Source organism: Halichoerus grypus, chromosome 5 (assembly GCF_964656455.1).
Source record: "Halichoerus grypus chromosome 5, mHalGry1.hap1.1, whole genome shotgun sequence".
Taxonomy (NCBI): domain Eukaryota; kingdom Metazoa; phylum Chordata; class Mammalia; order Carnivora; family Phocidae; genus Halichoerus; species Halichoerus grypus.
In genome coordinates, this window is record NC_135716.1 from 156,168,215 (window position 1) to 156,195,227 (window position 27,013).

At 38.3% G+C, this 27,013-nt stretch overlaps 1 protein-coding gene across 9 annotated transcripts in view; it reads left to right on the forward strand.

Annotated features, from left to right (window-relative positions):
• SCMH1 (Scm polycomb group protein homolog 1) overlaps positions 1-27,013 on the forward strand; it is a 174,632-nt gene that overhangs the window by 30,944 nt on the left and 116,675 nt on the right. For 3 of the 9 annotated variants that reach the window (XM_036102909.2, XM_078073312.1, XM_078073311.1), the window contains 4 exons: positions 5,828-5,908; positions 13,983-14,112; positions 23,333-23,401; positions 23,874-23,897. Coding sequence is in view for 7 of the 9 variants with exons in the window: in XM_078073312.1 (XP_077929438.1) it covers positions 14,100-14,112; positions 23,333-23,401; positions 23,874-23,897 (106 nt within the window). In the remaining 2 variants the exon portion in view is untranslated. Of the gene's footprint in view, positions 1-5,827; positions 5,909-13,982; positions 14,113-23,332; positions 23,402-23,873; positions 23,898-27,013 lie in introns of those variants that run through there. The other 6 variants (XM_078073309.1, XM_078073318.1, XM_078073310.1 and 3 more) reach the window with 4 other exon arrangements.

The following is a 27,013-nucleotide window of genomic DNA, read 5'->3' on the forward strand; positions in this document are numbered from 1 at the left end:
ATGCTGCTTGTTTGTAGTAAATATGAGACCTGCCTGGGAATGCATTATAGAGTTCTCACCTCCTAGTTTTCTGGGGAAGAATTTGAAGCCCTGAGGAAGTGACTCCTTGGTGACCTGGAATGAACCAGGCCAAGTTTAGGCCTAAGTTGCAGCTCAGTTTCTGCTTACAGAGAAACCATAATTGCCCCAGGTTTGTTATTCTGTAAGATTCATGCAAGACCCTGGATAATGCCAGGGAGTCATAATTCACTTCTTTTAGGCTAAGAACCTGAGACTTTGGGGGTTTATAGATGCCACTCTGTCGATGAGCCCAAATTACTTTATGTTGATCTTGAGATCTCTGATACCTGGTAGCATAGACATTTTTCAAAGGTCTGCTTGGGCAGTATGAACAGATAAAAAGTGGTAAACGGGTTAATAGTCTCTTACTGGTCCCCAAAGCCATATGAGTCTGACCTCAGATTTTAATTTTGTCACCATGAAAAGCTCTTATTAAGTGGTTCCTGTCTGCAGATGGTGACATGCATTCAAATCTTCACTCCAGGAAACCTTGGGGAAATAAGTCACTCTTAGAAGCTTAATGTTCTGGATAGCTACAGGTTTGTTCGATTATACATTAAATCTTTATTTTTAAAAATCATTTTAGTTGGAAATTATTCCAATATGAATTGTGCCCTTCTTTTTAATTTAGTTTGTTGAGCCTAATTTAACCTTTTCTCAATGACTGAGATCCTTACAGTGTGTGTGTGTGTCTGTGTGTGTGTCTGTGTGTGTGTAAAAGATACAAAGTTCCATGGGCTTTTTAGTCTATTCCTAACTCCATTTTTCCCACAAGACCGTTTTTAGTGCATAATTTTTACAAAGTGCAGGGTTTTCAGGAATGAAAATCATTGTATATAAATGCCTGGAGTTAAGTCTCTGGGTCACAGTCATAAAAGGTTGCACTAGGTAACTCCTTCCTCCTGCTAACAATACTTATATATGCATAGTACTTGACTGTTTGCCAAGCCTCTACACATATATATGGCCTATGATAAGTAAACCAGGAAAGGTATTAATTTTTTGTTGTTTTTAAATACAGTAAGCAAGCATAATGGATCCAGAAAGAGCATGGACTTTCAAATTAGACAGTCTTTAATTTTAGCCTTTCCATTTAGTAGCTGTGTGACCTTGGATGCCTTAATTAATCTCACTCAGTTAACTTCAGAATCTCAGCTTTTTTTTTTTTTTTCCCAACTAAATGGAAAATACCAGAATTGTTGGGTTCTTTAAATCAAGTAATAAAGGTAAAAATGCCTGCTAGGGACAACATGGATGAACCTCACAAACAAAATGTTGAGTGGAAGGAAGTAGACATGAAAGAGTACGTGTGGTATATTTTGTTTATATAAAGTTCAAAACAAGCAAAACTATTCTACAATGACAGAAGTCAAGACAGTGTTTACTCTTGGGTGGACACAAAGGAGTACTTCTTTGGATGCTAATAACAATCTCTTTCTTGGTTTGGAGACACATTGTAAAAGTTCATTGAGCTTTATACTTAATGATTTGTGTACTTTTCAGTATGTATGTTATACTTTATTAAGAAGTCATTTTTAAAGTGCTTAGCACAGAAACTAGCACATAGTTGATTCCCTTCTCCTGTGATGGTTCTGTAAGTTAACAATATGAAAGTCTATTTAACAGAATGATCCTAGCCTCTTTTCCTTGTAACCTCTCAGTTTCTTTGTTCTGTTATGGTTCTCTGCCTCCTGATTCCAGTCTTACACCTAGGCATGTTTAATAAATATATACAGTGGTAATCCCAATTGGTGTAGCTGAAGGAGTTTAGATCAGTCAGATAAGGTGAAATTGAATGTCTTACCACTGTGATTTAGGAGTAAATCAGCAACATGAATTCTGATTTGATGTTATTCTCTGATGATTACTTGATTTGATGTTTTTAAGTGGAGATTAAATGGATTTTTTAAATTTTGCTGATATCAGATCAACTTCATTATTGAGTTTTTTCAAGGTGGGACATTGGACTTATTCTCTTATTTCTGGCGCTTTTAATACAAGACAATTATAGTGTAGCAGACTTTGAAATAGTCACTGTCACACCCTGTAACACCTCATATATTTTGCTTCAGTTCTCATCACTGGAAGAGAACCATAGGTATTGTTTTTACCTTATTGCTTTGTACTACAAGTATAGAAACAGAACTTAGATACTTGGAAATTTATGCAAGGTCTTGTTACAAAAAACTTAGAATTGTCGAAAAGTCAATTAAAAAAAACTCAGAAAGTTACTTTTTCTAATATAGGCAATGTGTAGGATATAAAATAAATCTATGACAGTCTCTGCCCTCAGGGAGGGTAGATTCCTATAGGAGAGGTTTGTGAGATAGGAAGAAATTGAATTTGTCTACATTTACTTTTGTTCTTTTGGATGTTGTTAGTCTTGGAGAGAAGACTGGACTTGGACTTTCTAAGAGAAGTTTTCTGACAGAGATACTAGCAAGGCCCTTCAATCCAGAGAGCTGTGGTGATGATTGTGTGAATGCCAATGGAGCCAAGAGTTCATTAGGGATTAGTAATGTGACAAAAAGCTAGGGAGGTGGAGAAGGACCCCCTACCTATCACAACCTTATTTATATCCATTCACTAAAATAGATGGTGCTATTCAACCCTCACAAACCCTTTGGAGTAGACACTATTATTTCCACATTAAAGATGCAGAAATTGGGGACGCCTGGGTGGCTCAGTCAGTTAAGCGTCTGCCTTCGGCTCAGGTCATGATCCCAGGGTCCTGGTATCAAGTCCCACATTGGGCTCCCTACTCAGTGGGGAGCCTGCTTCTCCCTCTGCCTGCCGCTCCCCCTGCTTGTGCTCTCTTTCTCTGACAAATAAATGAAATCTTAAAAAAAAAAAAAGATGCAGAAATTGTGGCATTTAGACATTTAGTAAGATAGCTTGGAAACCTGCAGAATGGGAGGTCATAAAGAAAATTGATGGCTGGTTGCATCTAGGATTACCCAGGAAAGAGAATGCTGTGATTCCAGAACTTAGTTTCTTTTAAATCCCTGTGAAGCTTTTTGTATTTCTCTTGTGACATGGTTGATTGGGACTGTGATGCAGATCCACCTGTTACCTGTTTGTTTTCTTTCTTTTTTTTTTTTTTTTTGTGGTAAAATATATGTAACATAAAATTTACCATTTTAACCACTTAAAGGCATTAAGTACATTTACAGTGTTGCATAGCCTTTACTACTGTCTCCAGAACTTTTCATCATCCCAAGCAGAAACTCTGTACCTATTAAATCATAACTCTCCATTCCCTCCTCTGCCCTGCCCCTAGTACTTCTACTTTCCATCTCTGTGAATTGGCTTATTCTAGTTACCACGTATGAGTGGAGTCATAACAATATTTGTCATTTTGTGTTTGGCTTATTTCATTTAGAATAATGTTTTCAAGATGTGTTTCTGTTGTAGCAAGTATCAGAATTGTATTCCTTTTTATGGAATAAAAGATTCCATTGTGTGTATAAAGGACATTTATTTATCCATTCATTTACTGATGGGCATTTGGATTGTTCCTTTCCTTTGGCTATTGTGAATGATGTTGCTATGAACATTAGTGTACAAGTATCTGTTTTAGTCCCTGCTTTCGGTTCTTTTGGATATATACCCAGGAGTAGAATGCTGGATCATATGGTAATTTTATGTTTATCTTTTTGAGATTTTCCACAGCAGCTGCATCACTTTTCATTCCTACTAGCTATTCGAAAGGATTCTAATTTCTCCACACTCTGGCAACACTTGTTATTTTTGTTTTCTTTATTTATGATAGCCATTTGAATGGGTGTGAAGTAGTATCTCATTCTGATGTTGATTTGCATTTCTCTTATTGATTAATAATGCTGAGTATCTTTTCGTGTGCTTACTGGCTATCTGTATATATAAACAGAGAAATGTCTATTCAAGTCCCTTGCCCGTTTTTTAATTAGGTGTTTGAGGGTTTTTTGTTGTTGAATTGTAGGAGTTCTTTATATATTCTAGATATTAATCCCTTATTGGATATATAATTTGCCAGTATATTCTCCTATTCTGTATAGGTTGTCTTTTACACTCAGATAGTGTCCTCTGATGGACAAATGTTTTTCTTTTTTTTTTTTTTTAATTTATTGTTATGTTAATCCCCATACATTACATCATTAGTTTTAGATATAGTGTTCCATGATTCATTGTTTGTGCATAACACCCAGTGCTCCATGCAGAACGTGCCCTCCTAAATACCCATCACCAGGCTAACCCATCCTCCCACCCCCCTCCCCTCTAGAACCCTCAGTTTGTTTTTCAGAGTCCATCGTCTCTCATGGTTCTTCTCCCCCTCCGATTTCCCCCCTTCATTCTTCCCCTCCTGCTACATTCTTCTTCTTCTTTTTTTCTTTCTTAACATATATTGCATTATTTGTTTCAGAGGTCCAGATCTGAGATTCAACAGTCTTGCACAATTCACAGCGCTTACCAGAACACATACCCTCCCCAGTGTCCATCACCCAGTCACCCCATCCCTCCCACCCCACCCCCCACTCCAGCAACCCTCAGTTTGTTTCCTGAGATTAAGAATTCCTCATATCAGTGAGGTCATATGATACATGTCTTTCTCTGTTTGACTTATTTCGCTCAGCATAATACCCTCCAGTTCTATCCACGTCGTTGCAAATGGCAAGATCTCATTCCTTTTGATGGCTGCATAATATTCCATTGTATATATATATATATATATATATATATATATATATACCACATCTTCTTTATCCATTCATCTTGGACAAATGTTTTTCATTTTGATGAAATCTAATTTACTGTTTTTCTTTCATTGCCTGTGGTTTAGATGTTATATGCAAGAATCATTGTCAAATCCAATGTCATGAAGATTTTCCCCTGTGTTTTCTTGTAAGAGTTTTATAATCTTAGCTCTTGTGTTTAGGTCTTTGACACATTTTGAGTTAATTTTTGAATACAGTATAAGGTAAAAGTTCAACTTCATTCTTTTGCATATGGGTATCCAGTGTTCCCAACATCACTTGTTGAAAAGAATATCCTTTTCCCATGAATGGTCTTGGCACCTTTCTCGAAAATCATTTGACCGTATATATTAGGGTTTGTTTCTGGGCCCTCAGTCCTATTCCATTGATCTGTGTGTCTTCCTTATGCCAGTACCACACTGTTCGGATTACTCAAGCTTTGTAGTAAGTTTTGAAATCAGGAAGTGTGACTCTTCCAACTTTATTCTTCATTTTCAAGATTGTCGAAGCTATTTGGGTTCCTTTGAAATTCCACATGAATTTTAGGATGACTTGTTATATTTCTGCAAAAGACATCATTGGGATTTTGAGAGGGATTGCATTGAGTCTATAAATCACTTTGGTTAGTACTGTCATCTTAACAATGTTAGTCTTATAATTCATGAATACAGAATGTCTTTTCCATTTATGTTTTTTTAAATTTCTTTTGGCATATAATATTTTACTTCATGTGGCTGTTATATTTCTCACAATAAATTAATAAGTTAACATTCTTATTTACCCATCATTGTTCAACGATCTATAGAACTGCCCTCAAGAATATATTCTATTTTTAACAGAATCGGTGTTCTGAACCCACGAAGCTGAGGGAAGGATCCTGGAAATTGAAAACCTATCTAATTTGCTGCCTTTGGGAAGCCCTATCTGGATGTCTAGCCTGTTGGTTTCCTCTGATAAAAACCTAATTTCACTGTGTGTCTTCTTTGATCTACAGTAGTTCACATTTCTAATTTTTTTCTGTCTTTTGCTTCCAGATTTCTCCATCTTGCTAAGGAGGAACGCTTTCCTATGTGATATAGCTGATGGTACCATGCAAAAATCGGATCCTCGAAAAGGTCAGAACCTGTATTTATACGTATTAGAAATAGAGAGTTTTCCTCTATTAGGTTGTATATGAATGTATGTGTCACAAAAAGCGATTAGAGCGAATAAAAGACTCTCACCCTTTTCTGCCAACTTAATCCTGCAATTTTAAAAAATCCTGCGTGTCGTTTATACAGCTCTTTATAGTTTACAGAGTACTCTTCACATAATTGTTTTACATAGTCTTTACAGTAATCTTGTGAAATAGGTACAGTTGCTATTCCTGTTTTATGGAAACAATGAGGGGTTAAGAGACTTACTCAAAATCATGTTATTAGGGCGCCTGGGTGGCTCAGTTGGTTAAGCGACTGCCTTCGGCTCAGGTCATGATCCTGGAGTCCCTGGATCGAGTCCTGCATCGGGCTCCCTGCTCGTCAGGGAGTCTTCTTCTCCCTCTGACCCTCCCCCGTCTCATGTGTTCTCTCTCATTCTCTCTCTCTCTCAAATAAATAAATAAAATCTTAAAAAAAAAAAAATCATGTTATTATGTGCTGTACGATTTAGTTCTAGATTCTTTGCCTTTAAATCTTTTCTCACTGCATCACAAGTTGATGATCAGTATCAGAATTTAGAAGGCATGTAAGTATTAAATATGGCAGCTGTATGAACATTGGAAATAATGTATGTAAAAGTCTGTGAAAGAAGTTAAAATCCCTTTATGGATGTAAAATATCATTAATAAGTCAGATCTTGATATTGAGTGTCTAACACTCTTTGAGATGACACCAGATGCCTCAGTATGTAATATACCTTTGTCTTAGTATGGCGCATGAGGCTCTTCGTTTGCTGCCTACCTGCTTTTCTATTCTCATCTCCTTTTATTTCTGTAGCTTACCCTACCCTTTTCTATCTATAATGAACTGTTGGCTGTTGTCCAAACACACTGTCCATTTTCATGCCTTAGTACCTTTGTACTATATTCCCTTTGCCTAAAATGCCTATTCATCTTTCTTCTGACAATCCTAGCTCAACTTTATCTCTGTGAAGCTTTCCTCACTTCCCCAAGCAAAGTTAATCATTCCTTTCTGTTTTCCCAGAGCACTTTGTATAGCAAATCTCTATGAGAGCAAAAATCACATTATGTTATGATTGTGTATTTGAATTGCTATGTATCCTACCAATCTGTGAGTTCTTTGTGAGCATAGGCTAGGACTTTGTCTTTGTGTCCTTAATGGCCCTCATTACTCCTAGGCTTAGATACATTTTGTTTAAAGAATTAAAGACTAGCTCTCCTTAAAGGTTATGTACCCCAATCTTAGTGGAAGACTGACCACATGCAAATACTTAGAAGCTTGTAAATAAATATGGTACATGCTTGAAGTAGAACAGAGAGATGATCATAGCCAAGCAGAATTATTTAGGGAAGAAGTCCTCTAGATCAGGGATTAACAAACTGTGGCTCATAAGTCAAATCCTTTTGGCTGCCTGTTTTGTAAATAAAGGTTTTTTGGAGCACAGCCATGTTTGTTGTTAATGTGTTACCTATGGCTGCTTTCATGCTACACTGGTGGAGTTGAGAAACTACATGTCCCATAAAACTGAAATTATTTACTCTCTGGCTCTTTACAGAAGTTTTCCAAACCCTGCTTTAGGAGATGGGTTTTGAATAGAGGTATGAAAGAAAAGGAAGGTGAATTGGTGAAGCATGAGTGTGTATCATAATGTAATGAAAACAGGCTGGAGTAGTAGGTATGCTAAGTGAGAAAGTTTCACTTTAATCGGGTTTGTCAGAGAGAGCTATGTTGAAGTGTCAAGAATGCTTTGGATTGATAAAGAAAGAACATAGAAATTCAATAGAAAGAAATTACCAAGTAAACGCTTTGGGTCTGTAGTAAAACAGTTTCCTAATTAATAGCAGGGCATGAGGATGATAATGACAGAGAAGAAGGAAGCAACAGTGCACATAAACAGTGATTGCCTACAATGGCCAGGTACTGGTCTAAGTGCTTTCTATGTATCCTATTTAATTCTCCTAGCACCTAAATGAGCTAATTGCTGTTATTGTCTTTATTTTGCAGATGAGAAAACCAAGGCACAGGGGGTTAAATTACTTGGCCAAGGTTATACAACTAGTAAGTGATAGAACCAGATCCGAACCCTGGCAGTATTGCTGCAGGATCTTCATAATAAAGGAGGGAAATCTAGGGAAATTTGGTAAAAATACCCTTGAGCTTGGACTCAGTTAATTAGTCTCAATAGTTAGGAACAGTGCTAACCCATTACAGTAAAGAGAAAATAAACAGACCATAGAGGTGTAATGTTGGAAGGCAGAGTGTCCAATCAGAATAGTATACTATGGACTAGGTGAATGGGAGGGAACAAGAAGCAGATACATTATACAGTGAGACATGTTATATAGTTAGTCATTGAGTTTCACTTTGATAAGACCAGAAAGCAGTTCACTTTCCCTGCACACATGAAAGCTGCCCCAAAATGCCTAAAGAGCGAGCATACTCAATTGAGATAGAGATGAGCAGTGATTTTCAAGGAGGTAGATGATGTTCAACACCCACCCCCCCATATATTAGAGTTAGTGGAGGTGTCACATCAAACACATGCCATTCTCTCCCTTTCTGTTTTGTTTCCCTAAGCGGCCTTGTTCCTGTCTAACTCCCTACCACTGCTGTGATAAACATTTACCCCTTTGGACCACTTTCTTTTTAATGTATGTATGTGTTAAAATTATGTATACGCACTGTGAAAAATTTGACAACAGAAGTATATACCGAATGAAAAGGGAAAGTTTCCCTCCCATTACTATCTTGCTGTCTTGAGAGACCTCTTCTAAAAGTTCAGTTGTAGATGAAACTACTGTTATTAATGGAAGTATGCTGGGATTCCCTCATGGTTATTGAGATAGAAAAAATACTGAGAGTCATTTTCCTAAGGCCAAGATCCACAGCCAAGAATGGAAGGAACTTCCTGGGGAGATGCGGGATCTTCATCAGTGGAGGTATAAGAAGAGACTCGGTAGGGGTGCTAGAAACAAGTTTCAGACACTGGCTGGGGTTGGTGGAATTGGAGGCAGGGAAGGAGGAGGCATTGAACTAAATGGCTTTTACTGTTCCTTCCAAACCTGTAGTTCTGTGTTATACCATCTGACCGATTACCAAGCACAAAGGAAAAGACGCCAATGTGACTGGCATGGATAACTTGAGTGGACAACAAAATAGTATAAGAGAAAATCCAATGTATAAAATCCAAATTTATAGAACAAGTTACTTTGCAGTAAAACATTTAGCTTATTTTAATAAAGGTTTCTTTAAAAGTTAAACTAAGCATCTTGGTGTGCTGAAAATAGACTTCAATTTTTATTAAAAATTCCATTTACACTAAATTTTGTTTTGTGTAAAATAAATGCAGCACACATTGTTCATTATTTCAAAGAAAGAAGATATTTCAGGTTACCGCCTGGTTTTAAGTTGTAACAGATACGGAGGAAGTAATTGGGCTGGTACCTTGATGCTGCTGCCTATAGACTCACAATATGATAGAACTTAAAAGGGATCTTACAGATCATGAATGAAGTTCAGCCCCTTTATTTTACAAATGAGGAAAGTAAAAACCAAAGATGATGTGTTCCTGGCTCATTCTCACGGTAGCCTAGCTGGAACTTGACTCTCAAAGATTAGAGAGAAGGTACGTAAAGTGCCTGCCATGGTGTCAGTACACAGTAGATGCAGAAGCAAAAGGGAAAGAAGAAGATAATGATGATGCTGTTCTTCTTCTGCCCCCACATCACGCTTCTGTGAGCCTTCAGAGGAAAAGTTGGTACTGTAGAAATAGATATTGTCCATGCTGTAAACCTAAAGTTGTACAGTGTTGAAATGATGAAATCAGGAGGTCCCTACCCCCATAAAATTGTAGGATCTCAAATTTGGAAAGGCCTTTTAAGGTTACCTAGTCCAACCTCCCTCTTCCTTTTCATGATTTAATACTTCCACCAAGAAGTCACCTTAACCTTTGCTTCCATACCCTCCATGATGGCAGATTCATACCTTTTCTTCCCAGAGTTTATCTGATGGTTGGATACCTCTGACTGCCAGAAAGTTCTTCCTAGTAATGAGCTGAAGCCTGTCTACCTATAGCTTCCACCCACTAGTCCTAGTTCTGTCCCTTGGGGTACTATTGAACAAGTAGAGTGAATCTCATCTCTCCTCTACATGAGAACACGCCAGGTATTTGCAAACAGCTCTCCTGTTTCCCCTGAGTCTTCTCTTCTCCTGGTTAAACCTCCACAGTTTCTTATACCTTTACTCTTTTTGTTGCTTTCCTTTGATTAGGATTGTGTGCCTATATCTCATTCAGAGTATAGGGTCTAGATTTGAACATACAACTCCACCTCCAAAGTGTTCTGACTGGCAGAATAGGTCATCCAATACTGTTATCTCCTTTTTTCTGGATACTGACGGGAATGATGATGGTGGTGGTTGTGCATTACTTAGTTCATGACATCAGATCCATATATGTCTGCCAAGAAGTATGATGTGGCACCACTGGTCCACGAAACTTCTTCCCTGTTCAGGAAATATGAGCCAGAAAATTTGTAGAAAGCATTAGCCTCTCTTATGCTCTGGATCACACTTCTGTAAGCCTCTGGGAAAGGTACACTTATACATAGTTGAAGTCTGCTAGGACTGCCTGCAAGACAAAGGGAGTTATGGCCTCTGCATTTTCATTAGCCATTCATTGCTAACTGCTTTGCTTGTTAAAGGAAATACTGATGTTCTCTGGGGTTCTTCTCTCTGTGTGCACGTGCAGAGATGTATAATTGCTACAGAGGGAGTGGGGGCAGGGATGATTGCCAAGGAGAGATCTGTTCCATCTTCTTTGTTCACATCTGCTGCATGCACAAGACAGGATTTATTGCTCTCCACGAGAAAGGGATTGCCTAGCTTGCTTCCCCTTCCCCCTCTTCTGGCAGATCATCCCAGAGGAATATTACCATCTCATCACACTTCTCTCTGAACAGAGTAAAAGTAAATGAAGGAGAACTGGAGGCAGAGAATCAGCTAAAAGGCACTAAGAATAGTTGCTAATAAGAGAGAGTGGCTAATCAGTGGTACATCCCAAACTAGTCCCTTGTCTGTCTCCTGCCTCCTCTCTAGCTTGTCCTCCATGGCCACAGTGGGGTAGGTGTTCTCCCAGCTTTTCCTTTTTGAGCTCTATGCTTATCAGCATAGGATTATGGTTTATTAAAATCACAACTGCTATCTAACGTTTAAAGAGTTCTGTCTTAATGGGTTTTCAGAAGTACATTTGATGTGTCTTTTTTCTGTTTTCCAGTTTCTGTTTCTGAGAAAAACATCCCTTCTCCTCTGTCCCTTCTTCCCTTCCTCCCCACCCTCTCTCTCCCTCTCTCATTGATATGTTCATGTAAGCCTGCTTACTTCTTTTGTGTTTTCCAAGCTCTATGAATATTTAAAACATGGTACCTTTGGACATCCTCCATTTAATCTAGTTTTGCCTCATTAAATCCCAGACTGTGCTTAATATTAATTCAGTGTCCAGATCAAGCTAATAAGCATCAGTGCTTCAGTTTTTACTGTAGTAAAGTGGGTAGAATATCTAAGTTGGGCTATTTTATGTTAGAAGCATTTATAAGGTTTCTTTCTTATCTTTTTGTCTTTTTTTTTTTTTTTTTTGGAGAGAGGCAGTGTAGTTAAGAGCATAGTTTGGGTTCAGATACTGGCTTTTCTAGTGACTATAACCTTTTAGAAAGTTATTCAACCTCTCTGGGTATTATTTCCTCATTAGGTAAAAAGGGATAATGATAGCATACTAAGTGGTATCACACTGGTGAAGATTTAACAAGATGGTTTTATTGAAATAATTAGCACAATATCTGGTACATAGTAAACACTTAATAATAGCTATATAATGTTAATAATAATTATTATTTTTAAGATATAAATGATAATTTATAACTAAATTGTTTTCTTAATATATGAAGAATTTCTTCTACTTTTCCTTGCTTCAGGGGATGATGGCCTATTATGATTGTTTTGCCACGTGTTGAAAGGATGCTTCCATAGCCTTTAAATTTTTCTGCTACATGTGATTTTTCTCTCAAGGGTTTCCAGAAATACCAGAATCTTTACATCCTCTAGATCTTGCACTATCCAATACAGTCACCGCCGGCCACATGTGTGTATTTAAATTTAATAAAAATTGAATACAAACAAAAATGGAACTCTTCAGTCACACATTTGAAGTGCTGAAGAGCCACATGTGGCTAATGGCTGCCCATTAGATGATACAGAACATCTCTGACATCAAAGAAAGTTCTACAGGACAGCACTGGTCTGTGCTCTTGTGCTCTTTTCTCAGAAATCAAAGAGGCTGTATTTGCTAGGATGTTCCACAGATTTCTCTCTTAATGTTTCAGGGTTCCAGACATGCATTTTGAGGTTTCAGGTTACTCTTCTTATTCCAGCTTCTCAGTGTCATTACAGTCTTTTGGAATAAATACAGGCACTTTTACTTCCCCCAAGAAGATTGCATTATGAGAATTTTCTAAAGGTTCCAGTCCACAGTAAGAGGAAGCCAGTGGGAGAAGAGGCAAAGTAGAAGTAATTCTGGCAGATACTTCTTAGAGTCGTTACTCAAAAACTAAGCATTTGAATCCTTAGGGGCTAACTAGTAATAGGAGGCTCTAATGTCCTGTGTCCTCTTTGTAAGTACATTGTGTGATTTCAGGATCTTACTTTTCCCTCTGAGAAAGGTAGCAAACAGCAAGTTTTTCCTTAATAATCCCTATTAACTATATTATGTGCTTTTAAAGGCATTTTTTTCATTTGTTCTTCCCAACAACCTAGTAATGCAAGTAGCATTGGGATTATCATCCCTATTTTACTGACAAGAAAACTGAGGCTCGGTGCCTAAGTTAGTTGCCTAAACTCTTTAAGGGAAAACACAGTTGACACTGAAAACAGGATATAATTTTAACTTCCAATATGGTATTTGTTTTGTTTTTATTTTGTTTTGCTTTATTTTACTACCAGTCAGACTATGGTAAAAGAAAGAGTGAAGATTCTTTAGGGCAACTTGGAAACTGAATAGTGTTGCATGAGGCAGGTGCTCTAAAAGAATTATAGCCTCATTTTTCCTATGACCATGTGTGTTAGTCTGCTCAGACTTTTTTTTTTTAAGATTTTTTTTTTTTAATTTATTTATTTGACAGAGAGAGACAGCAATAGAGGGAACACAAACAGGGGGAGTGGGAGAGGGAGAAGCAGGCTCCCTGCTGAGCGGGAGCCCGATGTGGGGCTCCATCCCAGGACCCCAGGATCATGACCTGAGCCGAAGGCAGACGCTTAACAACTGAGCCCCCAGGTGCCCCAGTCTGCTCAGACTTTCATAAAAAAATATGACTGGCTGGGTGGCTTAACCAACAGAAATTAATTTTCTCATGTTTCTAGTCTGGAAGTCCAAGGTCAAGATGCTAGCAGGGTTTGTTTCTGGTCAGGCCTCTTCTCAGCTTATAGACAAGCACTTTTTTGGCCACGTCCTCACCTGGCCTTTTTCTCTGTGTTTGTGGAGAGAGAGGGAGAGGGAGAGATCTCTGATGTCTCTTTCCCATCTTATAAGGACAAATTAGGGCCCTACCCTTATGACCTCATTTAACCTTAGTTACCTCCTTGAAAGTCCTATCTCCAAATACAGTCTCATTGGGAGTTAGGATTTTAACATAGGAATTGTGGGGGAGCACATTCAGTCCTTAACACCGTGTTAATGGATTTTTACTATCTTTTGAGTTTTTGGTTTAACCTGGTTAGTTGGAAATTATATATATATGCAGTATTTGCCTGGGACCAAATGTAGCAAATACCTGTATTCCTGATTTCTGTGAATATTGGGGCTTAGTTAAATTAAACCTGTGGTGCTTGTTATAAGGTACTACCCAACCCTGAGATATTCTAATAAGCAAAAAAGATTTATCTAAATGTCCTACTTTTTAAATAATATAGCCAGTTTGTTAATACTTAAGTCTCAGTACTTTAAGGGGTAATAAGTGTCCTCCTTCCTCCCACCCCCATTTTACAGATGGAGAAATTAACATACAGAGAAACTGACTTGTCAGAGGTCAGAGTAAGGTATTGGTGGATCCAGGGATAAATCCCAAACATCTTAATTCCTTGACCAGTTTTAAGTCCATTGACTATGCAGCCTAGTGGTAAGTATCTTTTTACCCTATTCTGGAGGTAAGAGGGATTAAGAGATTTAGCAAGGACTGACTCTAAGGAATTCCTCATTACTAATTATATCATTCATTATCCATTTCTTTTAGCCATGATGTCTTTTTTGTCATTTTTGTCATCAATTTTTCAGGTCGTGGAAGGAATTGGAAATTTTACTTTTTAAGTTCCTAAAGATATTTCTGTAACAGTTCAGCCACACTTGAGATTATTGTTAAGAAAGAAATATTATTATTATTTTAATGAATTTAATGAATTATTTAAGGAATTTGTTCTCTACGTTAGGCACCATGTTAGACACTTTGTCTAGCGTTTAAATATTATTTAAATGTCACTAAAACTTATAGCCATTTCAGGAAGGTATGTATTCTTGCCATTTTTATAGCGATAGTTTTAACAGTGTTAGTTGAACTTAATAAAACATCTCATAAGTTTCAGAGTTTAGATTCTAAAGAAAATTTTAGCTTTGTAGAAACTAAGAACCTTATCAAGAATCTTTAAATGTAAAATCTCTATTTTAAGCATAGGTTTCTGGTTTATTATGTCTTATCCCTTTTTTTTTTATCCTTTGCTTGGGATTTTCTGAGGTGGGATGATTTGTCTTACCTGAGATTAAGTTAAGCTTGCTCTTCCACTTGACATTAAAATCATGAGAGTTTCTCTAAAGCCTTTTCTTCTATCTCTACATCTAAATAGTTAGGATTCCTTTAATTACTAGGGAGGTTGAACAGCTAAGCCGTGTGCAAAGCGAGAGTGTAATGAGCCTTCAGAGCCAAGGCCCCATAGGCCGTTAGTGTATTCTCTCCTCTGTCCCTCACCTCTACTTCTCTGCCCATTGGCTTCTTTTTGCTCATTGTAGATCTACTTCCTCTATTATGGTAAAAAATACAGCCACTGACGTTGGCCACATTTTACTTCTCTGAGCATACCCCCTAACATGCCTCCTGCACGCTGAACTACAGTTGCCCAGCATGGCACTGTCCAACAGAAACAGAATGCAAGTCGCATATGTGATTTTAAAGTTCTGGTAGCCACATTAAAAAAGGTAAAGAAGAAACAGAGGAATTAATTTTAATAATTATTTTATTTAACTTAGTGTATCTAAAATACTATTTTGACACATAACCAATATAAAAATACATAATGAGCTATTCTACATTCCTTTTTTCCGTACTCAGTCCTCAGAATCTGGTGTATGTTTTACAGTTATGGCACATCTCAATTTGGACACCAAGTTTTGTCAGAAATACTTGATCTGCATTTAGATTTCAACAATTTTCAATTGAAAAAGTAGATTCTCATACCCAGTTTTATTCCAAACAAGATAGGGGGATGGGGTAACTGGGTGATGGGCATTAAGGAGGGCACGTGATGTAATGAACACTGGGTGTTAACTGATGAATCACTAAATTCTACCTATGAAACTAATAAAAGGTTTTCCCCATAACCATACTGAATGTCAGTTATGAATTTAAATTAACAAAAAATTAAAACAAAATTAAATATTTACTTCCTTAGTCATACTAGCCACATTGCAGGTGCTGCATATGGTTAGTGGCTATACCATACTGGACAGAGCAAGTCTAACAGAATGCTTCATAGCACCATTTCTTTCTTTACATTATTCCCTCTCTGTGATACACTTTTCTTATTACTCCATCCCCAAGACACAGTTCCTTTTCCATGGTCTTAATTTCTCCTCCTACCCTCTCCCCAGATAGAACTGGCTCCTCCCCTCTCCTCTACCTTCTGAGCCCATGTATACTTTTAATGTAGTACCTATAATACTTTACCACACTTACTTAGGTATCTTTCTCCCTCTTCTATACTGAAGGGAGAGTACCTTGTTATTTTTTGAATCCCCCATTACCTGGCACAGGGCTGGAACCTATGTGTAGTTAAAAAATTTTTGTTTAAAGAGTGAATGAATATAATTTCAATCTGGAAATAGGAAAGGCTTTAAAGGGTTATTTTGAAAATAGCAAATTGGAGGGGCACCTGGGTGGCTCAGTCAGTTAAGCATCTGCCTTTGGCTCAAGTCATGATCCCAGGGTCCTGGGATCAAGCCCTGCATTGTCGGGCTCCCTAGGGAGCCTGCTTCTCCCTCTCCCCCGCTTGTGCTCTCTCTTTCTCTCTAATAAATAAGTAAAATATTTAAAAAAAGAAAATAGAAAATTAGAAATAGAATTTAAATGTCAAACTGAACAAGATTTAATAGGAAGCAGTCCACTGTCTTTTAAGCCTATGACATTGCATTCATTCATTCATTTCATGGACTTAAACACATGAGATATAAAGGAGAATAAGACATAATTTAAACTGCTAAATAGTTCATAGTTGGGATGTGTGCATGTGCTCAAACACACACAAACACAGAAGATACAGAGGCATTGCTGTCTCATAATATTGTTTGTTGCTTAGGGAAATAGAACTCCAAGGTTGAAGAGGATCTTAGAAGTTTATGTAATTGATCCCTTTCCAATGCATAAATTCCTTCTCCTCTTGGAAAAGCTTCAGCATCTTTGGCAATAAGTGGTCATCCAGCCTTTCTGGTTGTACTCTATAGGGAATGACTAACCCGTCCTCTGCAGGATAGCTCTCCCTGCCATGAAGTCTCATTCTGACATCTGCTTCCCTGCAGTGAGCACTATTTCAAGTGCCTCCGGTCAAAAGATCACATTTTGTGGAACCTTTGGTTTAGAATGTCAACGTCATGAGAAGCAGGAGTTTTTATCTGTTTAGTGATCTATCTTCAGTGCTGGACAAATAGGAGATAATAAATGTTTGTTGAATTAATAAGTCTGTAGAAACAGGATTCAGGCATTAATTTCAATTCAGTTTTATATTTCTGAACTATTATTGCATATCTTTCATTACTGTTGCCTGACCAAGCCTTCCCCTCCATGGCACTGTTAAACTTTCTGAGCCCCAGATTCTTATTCTTCACCTGTAAATAGATATTGGTAATACCTGAGATGATCTATATGAAAATGCCTGGTGCTGGGCCTGGTGTATGGTAATGATAGGTGTTAGTTGAGTCTGAAATGGAATCAGTACGGCAACCTCTGAGCCTCCTGACATCCCAGAAATACGAGTCCATTTTTTTATTAATTGAATTTTTAAAATTGTGATAAAAGGGGCACCTAGGTGGCTCAGTAGGTTAAGTGTCTGCCTTTGGCTCAGGTCATGACCCCAGGGTCCCAGGATCGAGCCCCACTTCACTTCGGGGCTCCCTGTTCGGCAGGGGATCTGCTTCTCCCTCTCCCTCTGCCCCTCCCACTCATGCTCTCTCTCTTGCTCTCTTTCTGTCTCTCTCAAATAAATAAATAAAATCTTTTAAAAAATTGTGATAAAAGACATAAACTTGAAATTTACCATTTTAACCATTTTTAAGTATACAGTTTAGTAGCATTGAGTACATTCACATAGTTGTGCAACCATTTCCACCATCCATCTGCAGAACTTTTTTCATCTTGCAAAACTGAAACTGAAACTCTGTACTCATTAAATGATAGTAAGCACATTTTTAATATTAGCCTAAGTACTGAAATAGTAAATCTGTATGGAAAAAAATTCCAAAATCAATATATAAATGACTTCTCTATCTGCAGTTTTAGATGAACTGTTTTTAATTATTCCTTACTTAACGTGAATAATTGATATCTAATTATAGTGGATTCTGTATCTAAGTATCCATTTACATGTCAAAATTGTTTTGATGAAAGCTTGCATTTAAACATTGACTTCTTAATATGTGTGATTTTCTCACATTGCATAACTGTTTCTGAGTTTGGTAAAAAGATACATTTTTTTTTCCTGTTTTTTTTTCTTTTTCTTTTTTTGAGTGCTTGCTGTGTGCCAAGCCCCACGAATACTGACTAGATTAGTAGCATTTAGCTCTGACACTGTGGAGCAGGTATAGAAGTGGGAGGTAGAGATCGTGCTCTGCTTAGGGATGTTGCCAGAAAGCTATTATGAAGTAACATTTATCCTGGACCATGGTGAATAAATAGTAGAGAAGTGGGGGGAAAGTCCAGACACGGAAAACAGTATGGCATGTTTATTAGGGATACAGTTTAGGTTTTGATCTTTGAAGACTTTTAAAGGAATGATGACAAGTTTAATCTGTATTTTCGAAAATGAGTGCTCGAGTATGGATTGGAGAGGGATGGGGTCCCACACAGGACTGAAGTAATTGTTTCTGTCAGGCAGGTGAGAGAGAATGAAATCTTAAACTCAGAATGGGAGCAGAGGAGACGGTCCTTTCAGAGGGAGAACTGACAGATTTTGATAACTGGTTGGCTCTGGAGGACAAGAGAGGACAATTAAGAAGGACTCCAGGTTTCTGATTTGTCGCTTTTAACTGGGAGAGGAACGACCGGAGAAGAAATATACTGCCTGAGGAGAGAGAATAAAATAAAACTGGTTATTTAAAAATAGTAGCCACACATCATAATGTATTTTGAAACACGGCCATTAATCTTAGAATGCTTGAAAAATAACTAGCTCCTTTTTTTTGTATGTGTGGAATTCTATCAGAGGCTGCGTTCTGTTCATTTAAGAATTGATACAGGAATGATTGATTCCCTAATCTACTGAGTAATTTATGGTGATGCTTAAGAATTAAGCAGTTTATAATGAATGTAGTTGTTGTCTCCTTTTCTTCTTTGGGGACTGCTTTCCAGGTTCCACTTGTTTGTGCCAGGAGTTTCAAATATTTCTTCTCAGAAGTTCATTTTTCATTGTCTTGTGGGGCCTTATTTGATGCCTTTCTGCCCAGTTAAGTTTGTTAATTATTTTGTTCATTTTGCTTCATCGTTGAGTCTGGCTTTTGTTTTTTCTCTTTACTGGAATATTTTTTTCCTAAACTGTATTGGTTGCTTTTGAATTGCTTTATTAGTTTTATTAGTGATCTTATAGCCTGCTTTCTATTTATTGTGGCTTTCTGAATCTGTTTTGTGTATACTGGTAGCTCATCTTTACATAAGCAATAGAAGAGTGAAAACTTGTACGTAAGTGGAATATATATTGTATATTTAATTTTTAAGAATACATTCTAATTATAAAAATAATTTTTTTAAAGATTTTATTTATTTATTTATTTGACAGACAGAGACACAGTGAGAGAGGGAACACAAGCAGACGGAGTGGGAGAGGAAGAAGCAGGCTTCCCTCGGAGCAGGGAGCCCAATGTGGGGCTCGATCCCAGGACCCTGGGGTCATGACCTGAGCCAGAGGCAGACGCTTAACGACTGAGCCACCCAGGTGCCCCTAATTATAAAAATAATTTTTAAAAAATTGTGAAAACTTTTAAATATAAATTCAGTTATACCCTAATATCTTTTGTCTCTGTCAGCAATTTCTTAGCTTGATCAAGTTTGTAATCTTTATTGATGATTTAGAGAACAAACATGGCAGGTACTAGAAAGACAGGGGACATCCAACCAGGAGAGAAGGCAAACCCTTAGGATGGGACACCGGCCAGTGTGACTGGACTGTAGTGGAAAAGGGAAAAGTCATATGGGGCAAGATCAGCCAAATCCTGCATAGCTGGGCAAAGCACCCTTAACTCAATGGGAAGCTATTGGGAAGCTATCGTGAGGCAGATGAATGACATTATCTGTTTTGTGTTTTAAAATGCTCACTCTGGGTGGCGCCTGGGTGGCTCAGTCGTTAAGCATCTGCCTTCGGCTCAGGTCATGATCCCAGAGTCCTGGGATCAAGCCCTGCATCGGGCTCCCTGCTCGGCGAGAAGCCTGCTTCTCCCTCTCCCACTCCCCCTGCTTGTGTTCTCTCTCTCGCTGTGTATCTCTCTCTGTCAAATAAATAAACAAAATCTTTAAAAATAAAATAAAATAAAATGCTCACTCTGGGGGTGCCTGGGTGGCGCGGTTAAGCATCTGACTCATGATTTTGGCTTGTCATGATCTCAGGGTCCTGAGATTGAGCCTTCCCTCCCCCTGCCAGTCAGACTCCATGCTCAGCGGGGAGCTGCTTGAGATTCTGTCCCACTCCTCCTTCCCCTCCCCTCACTCTCTCTCTCTTGCTCTCTCTCTAAAATAAATAAATAAATCTTTAAAAATAAATAAATAAAATGCTCGCTCTGAGCCCTGTATGGTGAGTTGGTTGGAGTAGGCCAAGAATGGAAGCAGGGATTCCAGTTAGCTGGCTGTCATAATGGTCCAGGTAAGAAGGACAGTGGCTAGAACCAGGGTGTGAGCCATGGGATGAGAGTGGTGGATGGGCTGGGGACATGGTCCAGCAGAGCTTACTGAATGATTGTGAGTGTGAAGGAAGTAGAGGCATCAAGGATAACTTCAGGGATTTTTGGCATGAGCAACTCGGTGATGGGGATGCTATTTACTGGTTTGGAGAAGACCAAAAGAGGAACAGATTGTCTTCCCCAAACCAGTAAATGGCATCTTCCATCACATATGATTTCACTTATATGTGGAATTTAAGAAACAAAACAAATAAGCAAAGGGGAAAAAAAGAAAGAGAGAGAGACAAACCAAGAAACAGACTCTTAACTATAGAGAACAGGGTGATGGTTACCAGAGGGGAGGCGGGTGGGGGATGGGTGAAATAGATGATGGGGATTAGGGAGGGCACTTGTGATGAGCACTGGGTGATGTATGGAAGTGTTGAATCACTATACTGCACACCTGAAATTAATATTACCCTGTATGTTAACTAACTAGAATTTAAATAAAAACCTAAAAAAAAAAAAAAAAAAAGGAACAGATTGGCAAGAGGTGGCATTCTGTTTTAGCCATGTTAAATTTGAAATGTCTGATTTGATAATCTTGTAGAGATGGCCTATAGGTAGTCGTATATGTAAGCATGGAATTCCAGGAGGAGGCCAGTACTAGAAATATGAATTTGGGAGTGATCTCAGTGGAGTAGTAAATAGAAAAACCCTGTTTGAATGAGGAGGTAATGTGAAGAAGTGAGGAGGCAATGACTATAGACAACTCTTAAATTTCCCTTAGAAATAGAAGGATATAGCAGGAGGGATATATGTGGGATTAAGAGAGGGGAGGTGTTTGTGTGTTTATCTGGGTTTTTTTGTTTTATTTTTTTATTATGTTCAACTAGCCAACATACAGTACATTATTAGTTTTTGATGTAGTGTTCAGCGATTCATTAGTTGCGTATAACACCCAGTGCTCATCACATCACGTACCCTCCTTAATGCCCATCACCTGGTTACCCCATCCCCCCCCACCCCCCTCCCTTCTGTAACCCTCAGTTTGTTTCCCGAGTTGAGTCTCTCATGGTTGTCTCCTTCTCTGAATCCTTCCCATTCGCCCTTCCCTCCCTTCCCCCTATGGTCCTCTGCACTATTCCTTATATTCCACATATGAGTGAAACCATATGACACTTGTCTTTCTCTGCTTAACTCATTTCACTTAGCATAATACCCTCCAGGTTGTCTGTTTTGATAGGAGATGATGGAGCAGTAAGGATGCGGATGCAAATGGTCTATTAGAAAAGGAATACTTGCAAAGTCCTTAAGAGGATGAGAAGAAATGGGATCTGGAGCAAAACTGGAGGGTTACCTTTTGATAAAAACAGACACTTCATCCACAGCAGTGGGAGAGAGAACAGTCAGACAGAATGATGAGTAGATTGAGTCATTCACCAAACACTAACTGAGCACCTGCTACTATACTGTGCCCGGGGGATATACCACTAAACATGATCAGGTCTGTACCTTCCTGACATGAGTGGCATATAGAAGGTTCCTATCCCTTATTTCTGTTTTCTCAGTGAACACTGAATTAACATCATCCCTAAGAGTGAAGGTGAGGGAGGGAATATTTGGAGTATGAGGAGAGAGAAAAATATATGAATTTTTTTTTTTTGAAGGTGGAAAAGCAAACACAGTAGGGAAATGTGGTATGATTTCTAGATGGTGTTAAGTGGCATTTGAGAATTATGGCCATGAGTTTAAAGTGAGACCAGTAAGTTTGCACTGTTTTTCTTTAGCACTTGTGAGCATTTGGGGTAGGCATGGTGTATAGGTGGTTAAGTGGATTTAATCGGAGTTAAGACTGAGGCTTTGCTAGGCAAATTTGACAAAAAACAAGTGGAAGGGAGTTAAGAGTGTTTGCCCAGGAGCGTTTTTAATGAGAGATGATGGAATCTGTGTTGGGTAAGAAGGGAAGTAAAAACATGGGCGGTAATTAATTGATGGTGAGAAAGTGGTAGGGTCAGTAGATTAATCTAAATTTTCAAACAGGGAAAATGTATTTCCATTATATATGTAACTTATCCTCTTTATAGAAAATTTGAAAATATATGAGATTAGAAAATGGGGGAATAGGACCACCACCTAACGATAACCAGATGTTCATATTTGCTATGTTTGCTTCTTTTTTTTTTTCCTAGTGATAACTTTGTAGGGTTGTATTAGTTTGCTAGGGCTGCAAAGATTATAGACCTGGTGATTTAAACAGAAATTTATTTTCTCATGATTTTGGAGACTGGAAGTCAGAGATCAAGGTATAGGCAGGATTGGTTTTTTCTGAGGCCTGTCTCCTTGGCTTGTAGATGTCCATCTTCTCCCTGTCTTCACATGGTCTATTCTTTGTCCCTGTGTGTGTCCAAATGTCCTCTTCTTATAAGGACACCAGTCTTATCAGATTAGGGCTCACCCTAAGGATCTCATTTTAATGTAATTACTTCTTTATAGGGCTTATCTCCAAATACAATCACATTAGAATGTCGGGGGCGGGGGTGGACACAATTCAGTCCATAACAGGGGTGTTCTTTGTTTTCATAATTGTGATTATTCCTTGAATATAATTTTTGATCTGAATTTTACCAGATAACATTATACCTTAAACATTTTCCTGTTTTGTTGTGTAGCCTTTGTAAAAATTTAACAGCTGCAAAATACTTTGTCATGTGATCGATGTACTGTGATATCTTAATCAGTCTTCTGAATATTTAGGTGCCCCCCTTTTTTATTATTAAAAAAACTAATGCTTTTTAAATAAAACCTTTTTTCTGTATTTTGGAGCATTTCCTTAGAATACAGTCTCAGAATGAAATGATTCTGAGATGAATGAATGAAATGAATGAAATGAAATGAAATTACTTTATCAAAAACTATGAATACATACTGTTAACTTAGAAAAGTATTGAATCTTGCATTTCCTTTTCACATGACTGTCTTCTCTCTTCCTGCAGTAATAGACTGGAATGATGTTAGAAAACACAAATATGGTCACCTTTCAGAGTCTGCATCCCAATATCAAGGTAAGGAAACAAAAACATCTATGTAGCATGGCAAAATTTAATTTGACATCTCTTACCATGAAACCTTTGTTCTTAGAGGTCTGTGGTAGAAAGAACTCATTGGCTAAAGCACAAGCAAATACTATAGTTTGTAGAGGTATCTATCAAAAGCAGTTTGCTTTGTTTGAACCAGAAATCAGGAAACTTAGACTCTGAGTCAGATAATTCCAAATTAGCTTCACAGCTTTAGGCCTGATTGCTTGGCCTCTCTGCATTTCCAGTTTTTAAGACTTTAGCCTTGGGAGTGAGGCAGAATTAGGTGGTATATTCCACAACTACTAGTAACACACTAATAATACACTCAGTATCTTTTAAAATGAGAGGGTTGGATTACACAAACTCAAGTCTTCATTTTACCCCAGAATGTCACCTTTCTATCATTTTGGTATGTTTGTCACAATGACTTATGCTGTAACATTTTTTTCTTTAATAGAAGCTACTGACATCCTGGAACTAGGTAAGATTTCTTTCTTGTATTTCTGTTAAATATGGGTCCTAACCAAACCGGAAATTAGAGTGTGACTAGGAAAAGAATGCCACGCTGTCTGTCTCATGGACTAGTGAGTCCTGTGCTCGGCTGCCTCAGGAGCCCGTGCAGCCAGTCTTCTCAGCTGTCAGGCCAAACCCTTCTTACCAGGAGGTGCAGACCAAGCTAACAAAGATGGGGAGGGGAGAGTAGTTACTTCCACAGAGTCCAGGGAGGACGAGGGGCCGACCCAAACTGGAAGCTACTCTTCATTCACCGAATCCAGAACTAAAACAAACCCCGACTGTCCATAAATCAGAATTTGGTGGGATTTTCCCAAAAGAAATTATTCATGAGATGTATTGAACTGAAGTTTAACCTAAAGATTTTCTAAATTTTTTAACTAAATACAATCAGAAATATTAACAATTGAAATAACAAGAGTCAAACTGCTAATACGTTTAGTTTTCATCCTGACAGAGTGTACCTCAGGCCTAGGATTTGAAAAGTAATGTTAATGTTAATCATTCTTAATCAGCCTTCAGGATTTCTACATAAATGTCTGTCTTCTTAGTCCTTTAAAATCTTTCTATATGTTACATAAGTATTAATATCCTAATTAGTTGTTAATTAGTTAAAGTTGTTACTGCAACTTCACGTGTTCAGCTCTATTATTATCACTGTCTTTTTGCTCCTCTTGCCTTTTCTTCCAAAAACATTACTTTTATTGCCCACTGACAGGAGATAGCGTAGAACACTAGACTAGGAGTCAGAACTCCTGGGTCCTTTGAAAGCCAGCTGCACTTAGGAACTCTGTGATGCTGATCCTTAGTTTTCTAACTTGGAAAGTGGGGATAATAATCCCATTCTCCCTACTTCACAAGGTTTTTAAGAAGATTACATGAGCTAATGGATGTGAAAGCATCTTAAAATCACTCAGATACTTTTCAGCTTTGGAGGATTGTTATTTTCATTCTGCTAAGGGACTATCCTCAGACATTACTCTAAGTCAAATCTTGGAACATTCTTTGAAGTGAAGCATTCTATGAATGTGAGATGAAGAAATGAATGAAATGAAATAATGCAGGTAAAGGGCCTAGCACTTGATAAACAATAAATAAGAGTCACTTTTTAATGACTTAAAACTTGCCTCAAGCTTTCTAAGGCGCTGGTACATGATAGAAAAAGCATGGACACAAGAATCAGATAGGCCTTGGTTCAAATTCCTTTTCCCTACTTAGCAGTTTTGTGACTTTGGGAAAATTACTTAATCTTTCTGAGCCTATTTCTTCATCTTTAAACTGGGACTAAAACCTACTTTTCAGGTTATAATGAACTTGGGAGATAGTGAACACTGTGTAGCATGGTTTAGGCAAATGGAAGGTGCTCAGGGAGAGCTGCTGCTGGTTTGGGTTTTGCTGCTAGTATGAATGGTAACAATTACATACGGTTCAGTGACGAGCCATGCTGCGAACAGTCTACTTTGTTGACAGGGATTGTAAAAAATATTCTCAGTTTAGCAGGAAGTACATAAAGTGGTGTTAAAATTTGAAAGTATAGTTTTCCTTGTGCAAGGAGTAGAGGCTGTGCTAACGTGGCACAAGCAGAGCCAGGCATAGCCTCTGAGGAGTTAATCCTGCACATTTTATTTTGCCCATCAAGCATAGAGAGCAACCCCAAGTATCAAACTGAATTGAAATTCAGTAGATTTCTAGAATCTCAGAGTTTGGAAGAGGCCTTAAAATAATCCAACTTGGCTCAGCATTTCTAAAGTCGACATTTTGAGTATCTTATAAAATGCCTTGTCTTGAACTCCTCAAAGTTTTGTTTTGTTTTGTTTTTAAGATTTTATTTATTTATTTGACAGAGAGAGAGAGACAGCAAGAGCAGGAACACAAGCATGGGGAGTGGGAGAGGGAGAAGCAGGCTTCCCGCGGAGCAGGGAGCCCGATGCGGGGCTCGATCCCAGGACCCTGGGATCATGACCTGAGCCAGAGGCAGACACTTAATGACTGAGCCACCCAGGCGCCCTGAACTCCTCAAAGTTGTTGGGGACTTACAGCCTCCCCAGGAACTCGCTTCATATTCAGACAAATATTTACTGGGCCAAAATCTGTTTCTTTGTAAATTCTATCTGTCATACTTACAACTTTTAGGGCAATATAGGATAGTTGAGCCAATTTTTCACTCACCGGCCTCTAGTTATTAGAAAGTAGTGCTAGGGACTGCCTTCTCACTGCTGCTCTTACCTTCCTAGTTGCAGCACCATCATCTCGTACCTAGATTATTAGAATAGCTTCCTAACTAGTCTTCCTGCCTCCAGCCTTGTCCCCCTCTAATCCATCCTTCACACTGCAGACAGAATGCCTCCTCCCCCAGAGCCTTCAGTGCTTCCTCTTCTCATTAACATGGTGTAGGAGGTTCTCTGATACCTGAACCCCACTTTGATCTAAAACCTCTTTTCTAAACTACTGTTTTTTTAAAACTCTACCCATTAGCCATACCAAAATATTCAGTTTTTAGAAAAGTTCCTTTTCTCACTTCTGGGCCTTTATACATGCTTTTCTTTCAGTCTGGAAAAAAAAAAAAAAAAAGATTCTTAAAAGAATTTTCTCTCGGGGTGCCTGGGTCACTCAGTTGTAAGCGTCTGCCTTCGGCTCAGGTCATGATGACAGGGTCCTGGGATTGAGTCCCACAGCAGGCTCCTTGCTCAGTGGGGAGTCTGCTTCTCTTTCTCCTTCTGCCCCTCCCCCCTGCTCGTTCTCTCTCTTTCTCTCTCTCTTTCAAATAAATAAATAAATGAATAAATCTTTAAAAAAAAAGAATTTTCTCTCTTCTTGGCTGACTTCCTGCTTACCTTTTACACTTTAACTTAGAAGTGTAGTGGTTACTTCCTCTGGGAATCCTTCCACAAGTCCTCCTATAGCACCCTCTGTAGCCAAGCATAGCACTTATCATAGTTTATTATAGTTGGCTGTTTAGTTTCTGGCCCTCACTGAAGCTCTTTGAGGGCAAGAACAATATTTTGATCATAGTTGTATCTCTAGCACCCAGCACAATGCTTTGATACACACCATAAATATATTTGTTGGATGGATGGATGGAAA